This window comes from Chlorocebus sabaeus, chromosome 14 (assembly GCF_047675955.1).
Source record: "Chlorocebus sabaeus isolate Y175 chromosome 14, mChlSab1.0.hap1, whole genome shotgun sequence".
In the NCBI taxonomy this organism is placed as follows: Eukaryota; Metazoa; Chordata; class Mammalia; order Primates; family Cercopithecidae; genus Chlorocebus; species Chlorocebus sabaeus.
This window is the reverse complement of record NC_132917.1, coordinates 62,785,047-62,798,765: the sequence shown is the minus strand read 5'-3', so window position 1 is coordinate 62,798,765 and position 13,719 is coordinate 62,785,047. Positions and strand designations below refer to the sequence as shown.

Here is a 13,719-nt window from a genome sequence, read left to right as displayed (position 1 = left end):
ATTCCAAAAAAATTTATCGCTTATGATTTTTAAAATTCTCAACAAAAGTCCCCATAAAATTCATTATTTTTTAAGTTATTCTACAGAAATCAAACAAAAGATAAGAAACACAATACAGATATTATGTTATTAATAGAAACTGAAAATAAAAATTATTGAAGGCCTAAGATACTATTTCAGCTCAACAAATTTATTTTCCATAACTGAAATAATAAGGATCATGTAGACATTCTCATGGGCAAAATTAAAAAAAATTTTTTCATTCATCCGAAATGCAAAACAAAGTGTACTACTTTGTCTACAGAAAAAAGAGGCAAAGGCCCACCCGGTGCAGTGGCTCATGCCTATTATCCCAGCATTTTGGGAGGCCAAGGCGGGCGGATCACCTGAGGTCAGGAGTTCAAGACCAGCCTGGCCAACATGGTGAAACTCGGTCTCTACTAAAAATACAAAAATTAGACGTTCATGGTGGCGGGTGCCTGTAATTCCAGCTACTCGGGAGGCTGAGGCAGGAGAATTGCTAGAACCCTGGAGGCAGAGGTTGCAGTAAGCTGAGATAGCACCATTGCACTCTAGCTTGGGCAACAGACTGAGACTCTGTCTCAAAAAATAAAAAGAGGCAAAAACGTCAGTTTAAAGTTAAGCAAATCTAATCTAACTAAAGCAAAGTGATAAGCTATGGAATAAATAATAAGAAAATATGTATCATATATAATATACTTTATAATATATAATATATGTGATATATGACATGATATGTAATATCATCTTAAAACAATGTAGTCACCTTCCTTGCAAATGTGTCCATAGAACATTAACAAAAATTTAATATACATTTGGCCAAAATAAAACATTAATAAATTCCCAAAGCAGAAATTTAGGTCCTATTCCCTGACCACAATACTACACAACTAAAACCAAAAATACTAAACTTTATCAACATCTGTACCTTGTCAGGAAAGATTCATACAACCCACATTGTTTCTTACACAGAATGAGGATTTTAAAATAAGGCCATCACAGGTCTACAGTTACAAAATGAGGCAAAAATGAAAAAAACATATGTAATACACTACCTGATTTTCTCATAAGTCCCACAAGTATGTCAAACAGAGGGTAAGTGAAAGCTAGGCTATGGCTACTAGGAGAGGTGTGATTCTGTTATTTACACAAGAATCAAGCTATTTCTGGTTGCAACAGGATATAGGTCTCTTGATTGCCTGAATACACAGTTATGGGTGACCTAAAATACCTTGTATGTATTTTCTGTGGACATCATGAAGCTGAAGGCACCTCACCTCCAAATTAGTAAGTTTTCTTTGCTCACCAAGGCTGGTTGCTGCTTGAGAACAGAAAAAGTAGGCTTTCACAGGTGAGTTCAGGCAGTGGGTCTGAGTGATGATCATGTTCAATACATTCCCCAGGCTGTGCATCCACCTTATTATGTCAGCTCTTCACTACCCTCTTTTATCACTCTGGACTACTGCTTCGAAAACTTCCTACCCGAGTTCTCCATCTAGGCTGGTCTCAAATTATTTCTCTCTCTTCCTTTCACACTACTCCTTAGCAAAACTTCTCTTTTCAGAACTGATGATTCCTACTAGACCCTAGAAGAGTGGACACTCATTTGTTAATTCTTTCCCTAGACTTACCAACCTCATCAGGGTCATTTTTACTTAGAAATTAGACTCCTGTGAACTCAAGTGATTTTTGAATTTGCTATGCAAGGGTGAGCAAACTACAGGCCAGGGGCAACATCCAGCCTACTGTCTTCTGAAGGTGAATAACAACCAGGCTCATTCATTCATATATTGTTCAAGACTGCAAAGGGCAGTTCAGGCTACAAAGGGCAGAACTGAGTAGCGGGGACAGACAGCACATGGCTTACAAAACCTGCAGTGTTCTGGCCCTTTCCAGGATGTTTGCCAAATCCTGGCCAAGCACAGTGGCTGGCACTGTGTGATAAATAAATGTATATGAATCATTGAATTTCAAAAGGAATTTTACCTTCCTCCTTGTCCTAAAGATTTCTCCACAACTCTCACTCTCAATAGCTAAGGCTTAGACCTTGAGGCCAGAGGAGAACTAGTTTGTTCCATATCCCTTTTATGAAGACAGGCTAAGACCCACCACTGAGGACAGGAAATAGGCCTGTGTCATTTGTCTCAGGTCAACCTTAGTTCTTACAAACAGACTACCATTTGATATGTAGCTGCTTCCAACATCCAAGGTATGCTGTGTCCTATGGGAAAAATAGACCCTGGTCGCTTTGTTCTCCTTCAGGAATAAGAAACCTGACTCCTCAGGAGGTTCTCATAAGTCATTTGTCAAACCCTGCCCCTTCTTCATTTCATCTGGTTTTCCTTGTTCTAGTCTGTATTTCCTTGCCAACTCTATAGATCCAATCCTCACTTGTCCTTTGTTTGCTTTGACTGTTGAATGATGGCAAATTCAGATCTTTACTGTCCTTCATTACCAGGTAGCAACCACACTTTGGGTTGTAACACTGACAGTTTCCTTGCCTAGTCTAGTCCTGGCTTAGCCTCAAGTGTAGTCGGATTATAAAGACAGGACTAACTATATAGCTGACACATCCCATATCATTAATAGGATTTTTAATTCTTAGCCTTCCCAGAGTTTACAAGTCATTTAGCATTGTTATCTGCTCACTACTGGGAAAAACAAAAATAGATACCAAATGCCCGTTCATCCTATTATTACTTGTTCTCCTACATGGTTTTATGATGCCACAGGAAGGTGGCATTAATAGCTTCAGGAAGCCTATCTGGAGCATAAGAACATGGGGTTTTTCTATGATTCAAAGATATAAGGAGGCAAAGATTTATTAAGACTTACTTAGAATATGTGGAGATTTTTAAGATAATAGAAGCATCTAATTATTAATGATAAATGACAGCAAACTGTCATAGTATTACACAAATGTAGCTGTGAATAATTACTGATCTTACTATAAAACTGAAACTGTAGTAGAGAATGTAGAAATTGCAATAAAAATCCTGCATGATAGCAATCAAAAAGGGAAGATGAAGAATTCTTTTTTTTTTTTTTAGACAGAATCTCACTCTGTCATCCAGGCTGGAGGACAGTCACATGATCACAGCTCACTGCAGCCTCAACTTCCTGAACTCAAGTGATCCTCCCAATTCAGCCTCCTAAGTGGTGGGACTGCAGGTGTGTGCCACTATGCCTGGTTAATTTAAAAAAAAAATTTTTGTAGTGGGCGTGAGTTGGTTGAAGGTAATGATTTAATTAAAAAAAAAAAAAAGTGAAAAAAAATTAAAATAATTTTTTTTGTTGCTTTTGTAGCATTAGGGTCCCGTGATATTGCCCAGGCTGATCTTGAACTCCTGGGTTCAAGTGATTCTCCCACCTTTGCCTCCCAGAGTGTTGGGATTACAGGCGTGAGGCACTGCACCCGGCAAGGTGGGTTTCACTAAGATATAGACATTCTGAGAAGACCAGAGGGACAGATACATAGCTGTGTGAGGAAGAAGCTTTCAGATGTATGAGATGGAAGGTTAGATATTATAAGCATTAGAATTTTCTACAGTAAGCTTTTAACATAAGGAATCAATAAGATATAACAGCAATAAGTTTCCGTTTACTTTGAGGAAACTTATCATTGACCTAAGAATAGCTTATCTTTGCTTCAGCCCTTTTAGGCAGGGGTCCTCAAACCTAGGGCCATGGACCAGTACCAGTCTGTGGCCTATTAAGAACCTGGCCTAACAGGGCGAGTGAGCATTACCTCAGTTCAGCCTCCTGTCAGATCAGCGGCAGCATTAGATTTTCACAGGAACATGAACCATATTGTGAACTGCACATGTGAGGGATCTAGGTTGTATACTCCTTATGAGAATCTAACTAATGCCTGATGATCTGAGGTGAAACAGTTTCATCCTGAAACTATCCCTCCTTACCCTCCTGGTCCGTGGAAAAATTGTCTTCCACAAAACCAGTTCCTGGTGCCAAAAAGGTTGGGGACGGCTGCTTTAAGGTCTTATTCGAGTCTTCACTTGCCTACTCTTCAGGGTGATCTTTGCATTCTAAGATTAACTCAGGGCAAATATCTGCCATGTTTTGGTAGATAAGTAGGTTATATACCTTCGAAATAAAAAGCTCACAAGCCTTCTGAATATACTCCTCTTAAAAATGTAAAATGTTCCAAATTAAAGATGTCCAAATTAAGCATCTCTGAAGGTAAAATTAAAATTATCTTTAATTATATATACAGCCGCTGTCCCAACATCAAGCTTAAATTAATCTCTGCAGATACTGAAGAAGACCCTCGCAGAGTAAGGAGACTAAGAAGAAACTGAGATGGGACTTATATAAACTTCTAACATCTCAGGCTATAATGCCAGAATATTGTTAAAACTACTTTCTAAATATCTTGTTTTAAATGAAAATCTTTCATGACAAAGCTCATCACTAATCATGCTATGATTTAGATGTTAGGGACTCAATTACATTTTACATACTCCTAATACAATTAATGAGGAATCATGGGGTATCACAAACCAAGGTATGAGTTTTTTACAAAAGCATATTCTAAGACAGGACTTCTTGAGTATTTTTAAATGAAGCCAAACAGTTGATCTGGAAAACAGCAACAGTTATCTTCTAATTTACTATGCTTCCTTTAGGTGTCTTGCAACATATCAATAGGTTAGAAACTTTGTATTTTTGAAGCAACGTTTTGAAGTAAGAATAAAAAGTCCCAAAAGGTCCACTGTGGATTTCTGGGTTGTCTGTAGAATGATACAAGATTCTTTAACTCACCTCCACATGCCTTTGACCTTTCTTTCAACTTTTCTGCAGCCATTTCACCATAGCTGGGAAGTTCTGACATCTTCACTCCAGATCGAGCTTCTGCTATTAGCTGACGAGCTCTCTCTCTCAGCTGCCGACGTCGCTCTTCATCTTGCTGCTAAGATATATTGAACAGTTGCCAACTCAGTAATTGACAGAAATGCAATTTCATTTTCAATCTGATCATCATGATAGTAACTGGTTTACAGCATGGTGCTTGGCCCACATTATAAATAGGATGCTCTATATCAGTTGGATGTCACACCATTTTTAAAAGACATCCTAGAATCAGATTTTTAAAAACATTTACAAATTATTTTATTAAAATGTCCATTAAAAATACAAACTAAAGAATGTTTGGTAATACATATCACTGAGAAAATATCAGAAATTATTATTAATAAAAGAATCCAGCTTACAGAAAAAAGTCACAATACTGAGGACAGAATTTTAATTCATATTTTTAAAGAATAGAATTTAACTTGTTATTTTTGAAAAAAGGCACAGACCAGTGGCTAAAAGACATCTTTGATAGCAGAAAATGCTGCTATACTATGCTGATCAAATGCTATATAGGAAATGGCATATTTAGGGGGCTAGAGTAAGAGTAGGGATAGTTTATCAGTACATAATTTGATTTAAAAACTATCAACAAGTTTTTCTTTTTGGTAACTCCCTCTCTTTTTAGTAACTCCCTCTCTCCCCAAATGTATACTGAGAAGAAAAATTAAAATCTAATGTGGTTTCTGATATTTAAAATAACTAGACAAATAAGAGAGTTGCTGACTACTAAAAAAGGGATTATTGGCTGGGCACAGTGGCTCACACCTGTAATCCCAGCACTTTGGGAGGCCAAGGCGGGTGGATCACAAGGTCAAGAGATTGAGACCATCCTGGCCAACATGGTGAAACCCTGTCTCTACTAAAAATGCAAAAGAATTAGCTGGGCATGGTGGCACATGCCTGTAGTCCCAGCTACTCGGGAGGCTGAGGCAGGAGAATCACTTGAACCTAGGAGGCGGAGGTTGCAGTGAGCCGAGATCACGCCACTGCGCTCCAGACCTGGCGACAGAGCAAGACTCTGTCTCAAAAAAAAAAAAAAAAGATTATGAAGAATCGCAAATAATCAATGTGAAACTGCTTTGTAAATTGAAAAGCATATAAAATAAGGCATTCCTATGATAAAACAAAGACTGAAATAATCTGGCCCCAACATATCTTTCCTGGGTTATCTCCCCTTAACATCTCCGAACCTCCATAAATCCTTACATCTATTCATACAGAATTGTTTGTGTCATGTAGCTTCATGTACTTGTGGCTCTGAGTGTGTCATTTCTTTTTCTTGGAATGAGCTTCTCTTACCTTATTTAATTTCTACTCATTCTTCCAGATTCAGTTTAAATCCACCAAACCTCCCCTGACTATCCCCCCAACTACTTCCCTAAGAAATAAAGTAATCCTTCCTCTATGTTACTTCAGTACTTTATGTGTGTCTGTGTGTGTATGTTATTTTTTTAAACAATACTTGTCAATTTACATTATAACTTTGTTGGGATGCCTCCTTCACATTAGAGTTGAACTACATCTGATTTACCTTTGTATCTCTGGTCTTTAGTACATAATTTGTGCTAGGTGCTGTAACCATTTCAAGCATGAGAATGTACTATTTACTATTTATACTCTCAAAAAACTTATATAGGGAAAGAGAAAGTAACAATGTTAAGGCAGTATCATCAAAATGACATAAGGGTTCAGAAAAGGGAGAACATTTTTGGCTGAGGGGCAAACAGAATGCATCATGCCATCATGGATTTCAAGCTGGGTCTGAAGAATGAGCAGGATTTGGAATGGGTAGAGATAGAAGTTGGTGGTTAGGTAGGTCAGTGTAGGAGAGACAAGGAGGTAGGAACAGTACAAAAACATAGAGGCAAGAAGGTATATGGGGAAACATAACCTAGTTTTCCTGAACATAGGGCAAAAACAGTTATAGACAAGGCAAGGAAAATACATTTGGGGAGATACTTTAAAGGCCCTGTCCAACAGGGAGAGGAGAGGTGCTTTAATTTTATTCTAAAGACAGCAGGGACCACTGCTGGGCTTTGTTTTTATGCATATGTCTTTTTTTTTTTTTTTTTTTTAAAGTCTAGAGGAATCATCAATTAGAGGTGTATTTGAGAAAGATTAATCAGGCAATGGTGCATAAAATAGACTGGCATAGAAGGATGGCAATAGACTAGTTACGAGGCTCTTATAAGAGTCCAAGGAAACTGTACTGAGATACAAGACTAAGATGGTGGCAATGGGAATAGAAAGAGAAAAGTATAATATATTAGAATTAAAGGCACTAATTCTTGGTAACATCAGATGCAGAAGGGGGGAAAAAAACTCAGAAATTTTTAACTTAGGCAACTAGTAGAACTGTGATGTTCATAATAGAAATAGAAAAACTAAAAGGAACTATAAGAAGCGAGAGAGAGAAAGTTCGTGCTAAGACATATTGGGTTTGAGAAGCTGGCAGGAAATCTGAGTAAAGATGTTAGTAGGTAATTGAGAAATAAAATGGATACTAGGATGTGAGGTCAGACTATGACTACAGAGCTGATGAGTTATAGGAATCCATGAAAGCATTTGAAGAGGTACCCTAGAGAAAAAGGAGCGACACTGAATAAAACATGGAAAACATCTATCTATATCTAGGTAAGATATAGATAAGATATATATTGAAAGAGGACACAGAAAGAGGGAGAAGAGAACTAGAACACTGAAGTATCCAGATAATCAAAATAGCATAGGCTTTCAAGATAAAGGAGTAATCAATTGCAGCCAATGTTAGAGGTTAATGAGTCTGAAAATTTTAAAAGGGCAATGAAACTTGGTGAGACATCGATGTATTTTAAACCACATTAAATAGTCTGTTGCCTTAAAAAACAAACAAAACAAAACTTGGTGACATATCATTAGGGACAAAGGTAGAAACCAATGGGTAGAACTCAAGTCCAGGCAATTTTTTTTCACAAATTTCTTGAGAAATCAAGTAAGCCATCAAAATTAATGGGGATAGGTTAATGGGGATGCCCAATGGACCCAGGGACAAGCCTGAAGCTCCCAGTAGGAAACCAATTAGAAGAACCAAGTAGAGAGACAATTTCAGTCTCAAAAAGAAAAATGACTGCAATGAATTGTATCAATGAGATCACACATAGAATCAAGGAAAATTCAAGTGCAATATGATATTCAAAACATAGAAGGATATAAAAACTTATTTGTTACCATTTAAGGCAGCTTTGAAATAACTCCCACAAAGTAGTAATTGAAGGAAAAGAATAAATTATTTTGTATTTCCAGTGGGAAGTGAATTTTAGAGTAACCAAATAGTCTCAGTCAATAAGGGAAAGCTCTACTATATATATGTGTGTCTGTGTATGTGTGTGTGTGTATATACATATACACACACATATATATGGTAAACCCATGCAAGCTGAAATGCAGTGGTGCAATCACAGCTCACCGCAGCCTTGACCTCCCAGGCTCAAGCGATCCTCCCACTTCAGCCTTCTGAGTAGCTGGAACTACAGGCATGGTGGCCATAGTTTAAAAAAAAATTTTTTTTTTAAGGTTTTGTAGCGACAGGGTCTCCCTGTGTTGCCCATGTTGGTCTCAAACTCCTAGGCTCAAGTCACCCTCCCACTGGGATTACAGGTTTGAGCCACGATGCCCGGCCTAGCTCTACTTTATAAGATATCATTTAATAATGCCCCTAAAAGGTAGAATTATAAAAAAAATCACTTTGCAAATCATAATGAATGATTCTGGCAAGGATCATCAACTGTTATTAAAGCTCTTAGGTAAATGTCTGATGGGGAACTGGATAGTCATGCTGCAGCCAACTGTATTTTCCAAAGATGGCCACAACAGTTATCGCTCATCCCAATGCTCTTCTGCAATGTGACCTTGCCACTCCCTCAATAAGAGGAAGAGTTTAATTCTTCTGAGCCAGCTTTAGTGACTTGTATGTAAGAAACAGAATGTGGAAGTGTTGCAGGTGATTTCCAAGGCTAGGTCAGAAAAGGCCATACCCCTTCTGCCTAAGCTCTCTTGAAATTCTTATATTCTGTCCTCTTTCTGGGAACCCAGCAGTCATACAGTGAGAAGACTAAGTTACATGTAGGTGCTTCTGTTGACCATTCTAGCCAAATTCAGCCTTCAGTCTTTCTGGCGTAGGTCCAGACATGTGAATGAAGAAGGCTTTAGATGACCTCAGACTCTAGCCATTTTGAGCCACCCCCAACTGTTAAAGTCTTCCTAGCTGATGTCTCAGACAATGTGGAACAGAGACAAGGCATGCCCACTATGCCCTGTCTGAAGTCCTGACCTACAGAATTTGTAGAGCATAACAGCAAGACATTTTTTTTTACGTCACTAAGTTTGGGGTGGCCTGTTACACAGCAGTAACAACTGGGACATATGCTTAAGTAACAACACACAGATTACTTTTAGTTGCAAGGGGAAAACCTAATCTGTAAAAAGAGAGGTAAGAACTAGATCAGAGATTAGGGACCACGAATCTAGCATCATTAATGTTGGGTCAATCATATGTTATACGTTTTTTGATATGAAGCACATGAACTGCACACCACCTATAATATTCTACCAAAAATGTTTAAAGTGAATCCACTCAAACTTTAGATATAATTTCATGTTTATCATAAGCACAGGGGATAGAGAAGCATGATAAATGACACAGCAAGAAAACCACCAAATAGATCCAGAAGGTAGGATATTCCAGACAACTGACCTGATCATTTTAATAAGTCAGAGTTAAGAAAACATATGCGACCGGGCGCGGTGGCTCACGCCTGTAATCCCAGCACTTTGGGAGGCCGAGACGGGCGGATCACGAGGTCAGGAGATCGAGACCATCCTGGCTAACACGGTGAAACCCCGTCTCTATTAAAAATACACTTAAAAAATGAGCTGGGCGTGGTGGCAGGCGCCTGTAGTCCCAGCTACACGGGAGGCTGAGGCAGGAGAATGGTGTGAACCCAGGAAGCGGAGCTTGCAGTGAGTGGAGGTCGTGCCACTGCACTCCAGCCTGGGTGACAAAGCAAGACTCCGTCTCAAAAAAAAAAAAAAAAAAAGGAAACATATGCATAGAAAGAGATTTGGAAGGGTATATGCAAAGTTGTCATGGTGAAGATATCTGGGTATCAAAATTTGACATTCGTATTTTCTTTTGACTTCCTTTTCTAATTTTCTAGAATACACATATACTACTCTTATAATAAAATTTATTTTAAAAAATAATCTTGACTAGTCGTGGTGGCACACACTTAATAATCCCCGCTACTCAGGAGGACTGCTTGAGTCCAGGAGTTCAAGACCAGCCTGGGCAACTGGGCTACATAGCAAGACCCTGCCTCAAAAAAGCAAAGCAATGTGATGGTATGCTTCCTGAAGTGTATATTACGGTAGGGGCAAAAGAAGAGAGGTCTAACATTCAAGTGAAATTTTATTAGTATCTGGAGACACAAGCTTATTCATAGGTGAGGAATAGTATGCAATAGGCATAGTGAGACCGAAGATGCAAGAATAACATTAAAAAAATCCTCAGTTTACTATCAGTATTTCTGTTTTTCTTTTTTAAGTTTGAGACAGGATCTCACTCTGTTACCTGGGCTGGAGTGCAATGACACAATCATAGCTCACCGTAACCCTGACCTCCCCAGGCGCAGGTGATTCTCCCACCTCAGCCCTGTCTCCACCCCAAGTAGCTGGGACCACAGGTGTGTGCCACCATGCCTGGCTAATTTTTGTAATTTTGTAGAGATGGGGTTTTGTCATGCTGCCCAGGCTGGTCTCAAACTCATGGGCTCAAGTGATTCATGCACCTTGGCCTCCCAAAGTGTAGGGATTACAGGCATGAGCCACCACATCTGGCCCACTATCAGTGTTTCTAAACTTGAAAAATATACTAGGAATAAAAGAAATTACAGGATTGATAATGGTGAGTTTGATGATGGCTGCTGCTATCTCCTGAGCATTTATGTGCTATGTACTTTATGTGCATAATATTTAATTTTCACATCTTATTTTTACCACTAAGAATATTTAAGTTTAGAGTCACAGCATTCCACAGCTAGACCTGATGCCAGAGTCAGGTATTCAGCTCAGGTCTGTTTTACTCCAGAGCCCCTGCTCTTAACCACTAAACTATATGATTCCCAAAGTATCAAATTATATGATCAAATGAGGAAAATGGAACTTTTACTAAACTTTCATCTTTCAAATTTATGAAAAGTTAAGAGTACTAATAAAAAACCATTATTTAATATGCCTCAGGCAACTAAGTTTTAAGTGTATTCCACTGACTGAATAATAACTTCTTACATAGCTGGAATTTAGTGATTCAAACTAAAATGAAGGGTCATTTTTACTGAGTTAAAATGAAAGAAATGATTCTAGTTTTCTGAATATGAAATGGCAACCTAATTTTTCTCACAAGCTGTCACCTTCTCTATCCCCCAATACTCCCATCTGCACATTTTTCCCAGAGCTTACCAAGAGTGCAATTTAAAGTAGGCAATCGTTAATAAAACCAACTCTAAATACTAATTAGGAACACTTTATCAATTTCCATGTAAATTGTTTGTTTGTACTTATTTACTCATGATTGTTCACTATACAATAGAAAAAAATGCAAATGAACAAATCAGAATGTAGCCCTAATGGGACTTTCTGTTTATAACCATTAGCCCAGAGGTGTGCTGTAATTCAATTCTCAAGTAGCAAGATTTAGCCTCATTAACAGACTGCAAGGGCAGGTTACAACTCATAAAACCCTACAGTAAACAAAGTTTATGGACACAGCACAAAATCTTGAGCCTGATTGACAGAATTCTAGTTCCCTATCAGATTGCCTTAATTTACTTTTCTACTAATGTCCTAACACCACGGAGACAATTTTGCTTGGGCCTGAAGCTCTCCAGTGGGATGGCGTATCTGTGTTGTTTGTTTTCTCACCCTTTAACTTCCCTTAAGACAAAAAAAAAAAAAAAAACTGAGAAAATAAAAGTTAATTGTTAAGGGCATGAAGGAAAAGCTTGTAATTATAGTAATTGATTATGCCACCAATTTTAGTTTAATTGATAGCACTAATTTTTAGTTTATTAGTCTCCAGGTTCATCGTAAGTAGTTCATTTTAATTTTTATATGTAGGCTCCATTAAAAGATATTTTGCAATAACACTGAAAGAATAGATAGCAATACAATCTATGCATTTTTTTAACTCAAAATAGCCATACTGTTTATGTCTAAGGATAAAATGACCAGAGAGTAGGGACAATGATTATCTTATTATTTTTGTATAGCGTTCAACACAAACTGCTCAAATATGTTCATAATATTTCTGACAACGAGTTTGTCTAAACCTAAGAAATGTGTTTTTGAAAGCTGCTTTGACCATTCTACATTCAAAAAAAGACAGTGACTCATAGCTGTAAGTAAATCATGTTTATCATGTGTGCTGGAAAAAAAAAATCTTTTCACTGGGTTGCAGAGGCAAGGCAACTTAGAAAACTGCTGTTACTTAAAAGATAAGTACACTTCAAAAATCCAATACATAGGAAACCCATATATCTTTCATTTACTTATGTAGTCTAGATAGACTTAAATAAATGGAAGTAGTTAGACTTCCTATTTGTAAGAATGGGTCTGATGACATTCACCTTTTCCTATATGGTATTATTTAGAGTTAGACTGAGTTATAAAGGATAATCTTGCTTTTGTAAGATGGATGTGTATTCTTTGGAGGGTTTGATAGAAGCTGTAGTTTTGGGAGGTCTCCCTCCCCATGACTATCTTTTTACAATTTGTAACAAATTTTTGAGTAAATACTAGCTCTGTGCCCTGTGTGTTTGCTCATGTATATGTGTTATCTCATTTACTCCTTACAACTCTGTGAGATAGCTGCTATCCTTCCAATTTGATAAAAACTGAATCTCACTTAAATATACCGCCCAAGGTCATACATCTTGTAAATGGCATAGTAAGAATTAAAATCAGTGTCTGTTTGATATCAAAGCACTGGCCCTATCTATTACATAACTGCTATTCAGAGCATTTTCTGAGGCCCTACAGTGATTATGATTTTTTAAAGTCCCAGTTCTTTATGTATACTTGGGTTATACAAATCAGTTTAAATTTCCCTTTGTGCCACTGAATACAGAGAGATGATGAGCAACTAATTTGTTTACATTCACTTAAAACTTAGGTTCCCAATCTTAAATTAAAAGCCTTTAGAAAAGTGGTAAATGTATTTAAGCTTTGCTTTTCTCTTTGCTAACATCTTCAGGATAAGGCAAAAGTCCTGCTACAGTGCAAAAGGAGTCCTGTTTCAGTCCAGTGAATTTGAAATATTCAAATTTAGATGGATCAGAACTAACCACTTTGGACATAAACTTTAATAATATTTAGCCCTTTCACAGCATGTCTTCAAGTTACTATTTTCCTTATCATTCTGAAATGGTCTACAATCTGCCATAGATAGATGCACTAGTAAAACTTCACAATTTAAGGACAAACTCTTCAAGAATAAGTAATGTAATTCCTTGTTTCCTTTCCATAAAAATGTATTGGTATGCAATTTTTATATTTCACAGTTCACCGACATCTAGGCAAGCTTTCTTCCACTGCTTCAATGGTGCTACTTTTAATTTTATCCTCCTTAGTCGTAGTAATTAAAGTGATCAGCAGTGGCATCCCAGCGGCTTTGACACAGCTACAACCCCCTAGCAGACTTTTGCTTTTAAGGGGAAAGGGAAGAAAAAGACTGGAGTTTCATTTCACAGAGAACAAGAAAATCAAGCTTCTCCAATCCCCAACTTTATT

General features: G+C 37.6%; 1 protein-coding gene across 13 annotated transcripts in view; it reads right to left on the bottom strand.

Annotated features, from left to right (window-relative positions):
- EHBP1 (EH domain binding protein 1) overlaps positions 1-13,719 on the bottom strand; it is a 338,942-nt gene that overhangs the window by 60,982 nt on the left and 264,241 nt on the right. For 10 of the 13 annotated variants that reach the window (XM_073023037.1, XM_073023036.1, XM_073023040.1 and 7 more), the window contains one exon: positions 4,804-4,951. In XM_073023037.1, coding sequence (XP_072879138.1) covers positions 4,804-4,951 — 148 coding nt within the window. The remainder of the gene's footprint in view (positions 1-4,803; positions 4,952-13,719) is intronic. The other 3 variants (XM_073023038.1, XM_038007020.2, XM_007970479.3) reach the window with 1 other exon arrangement.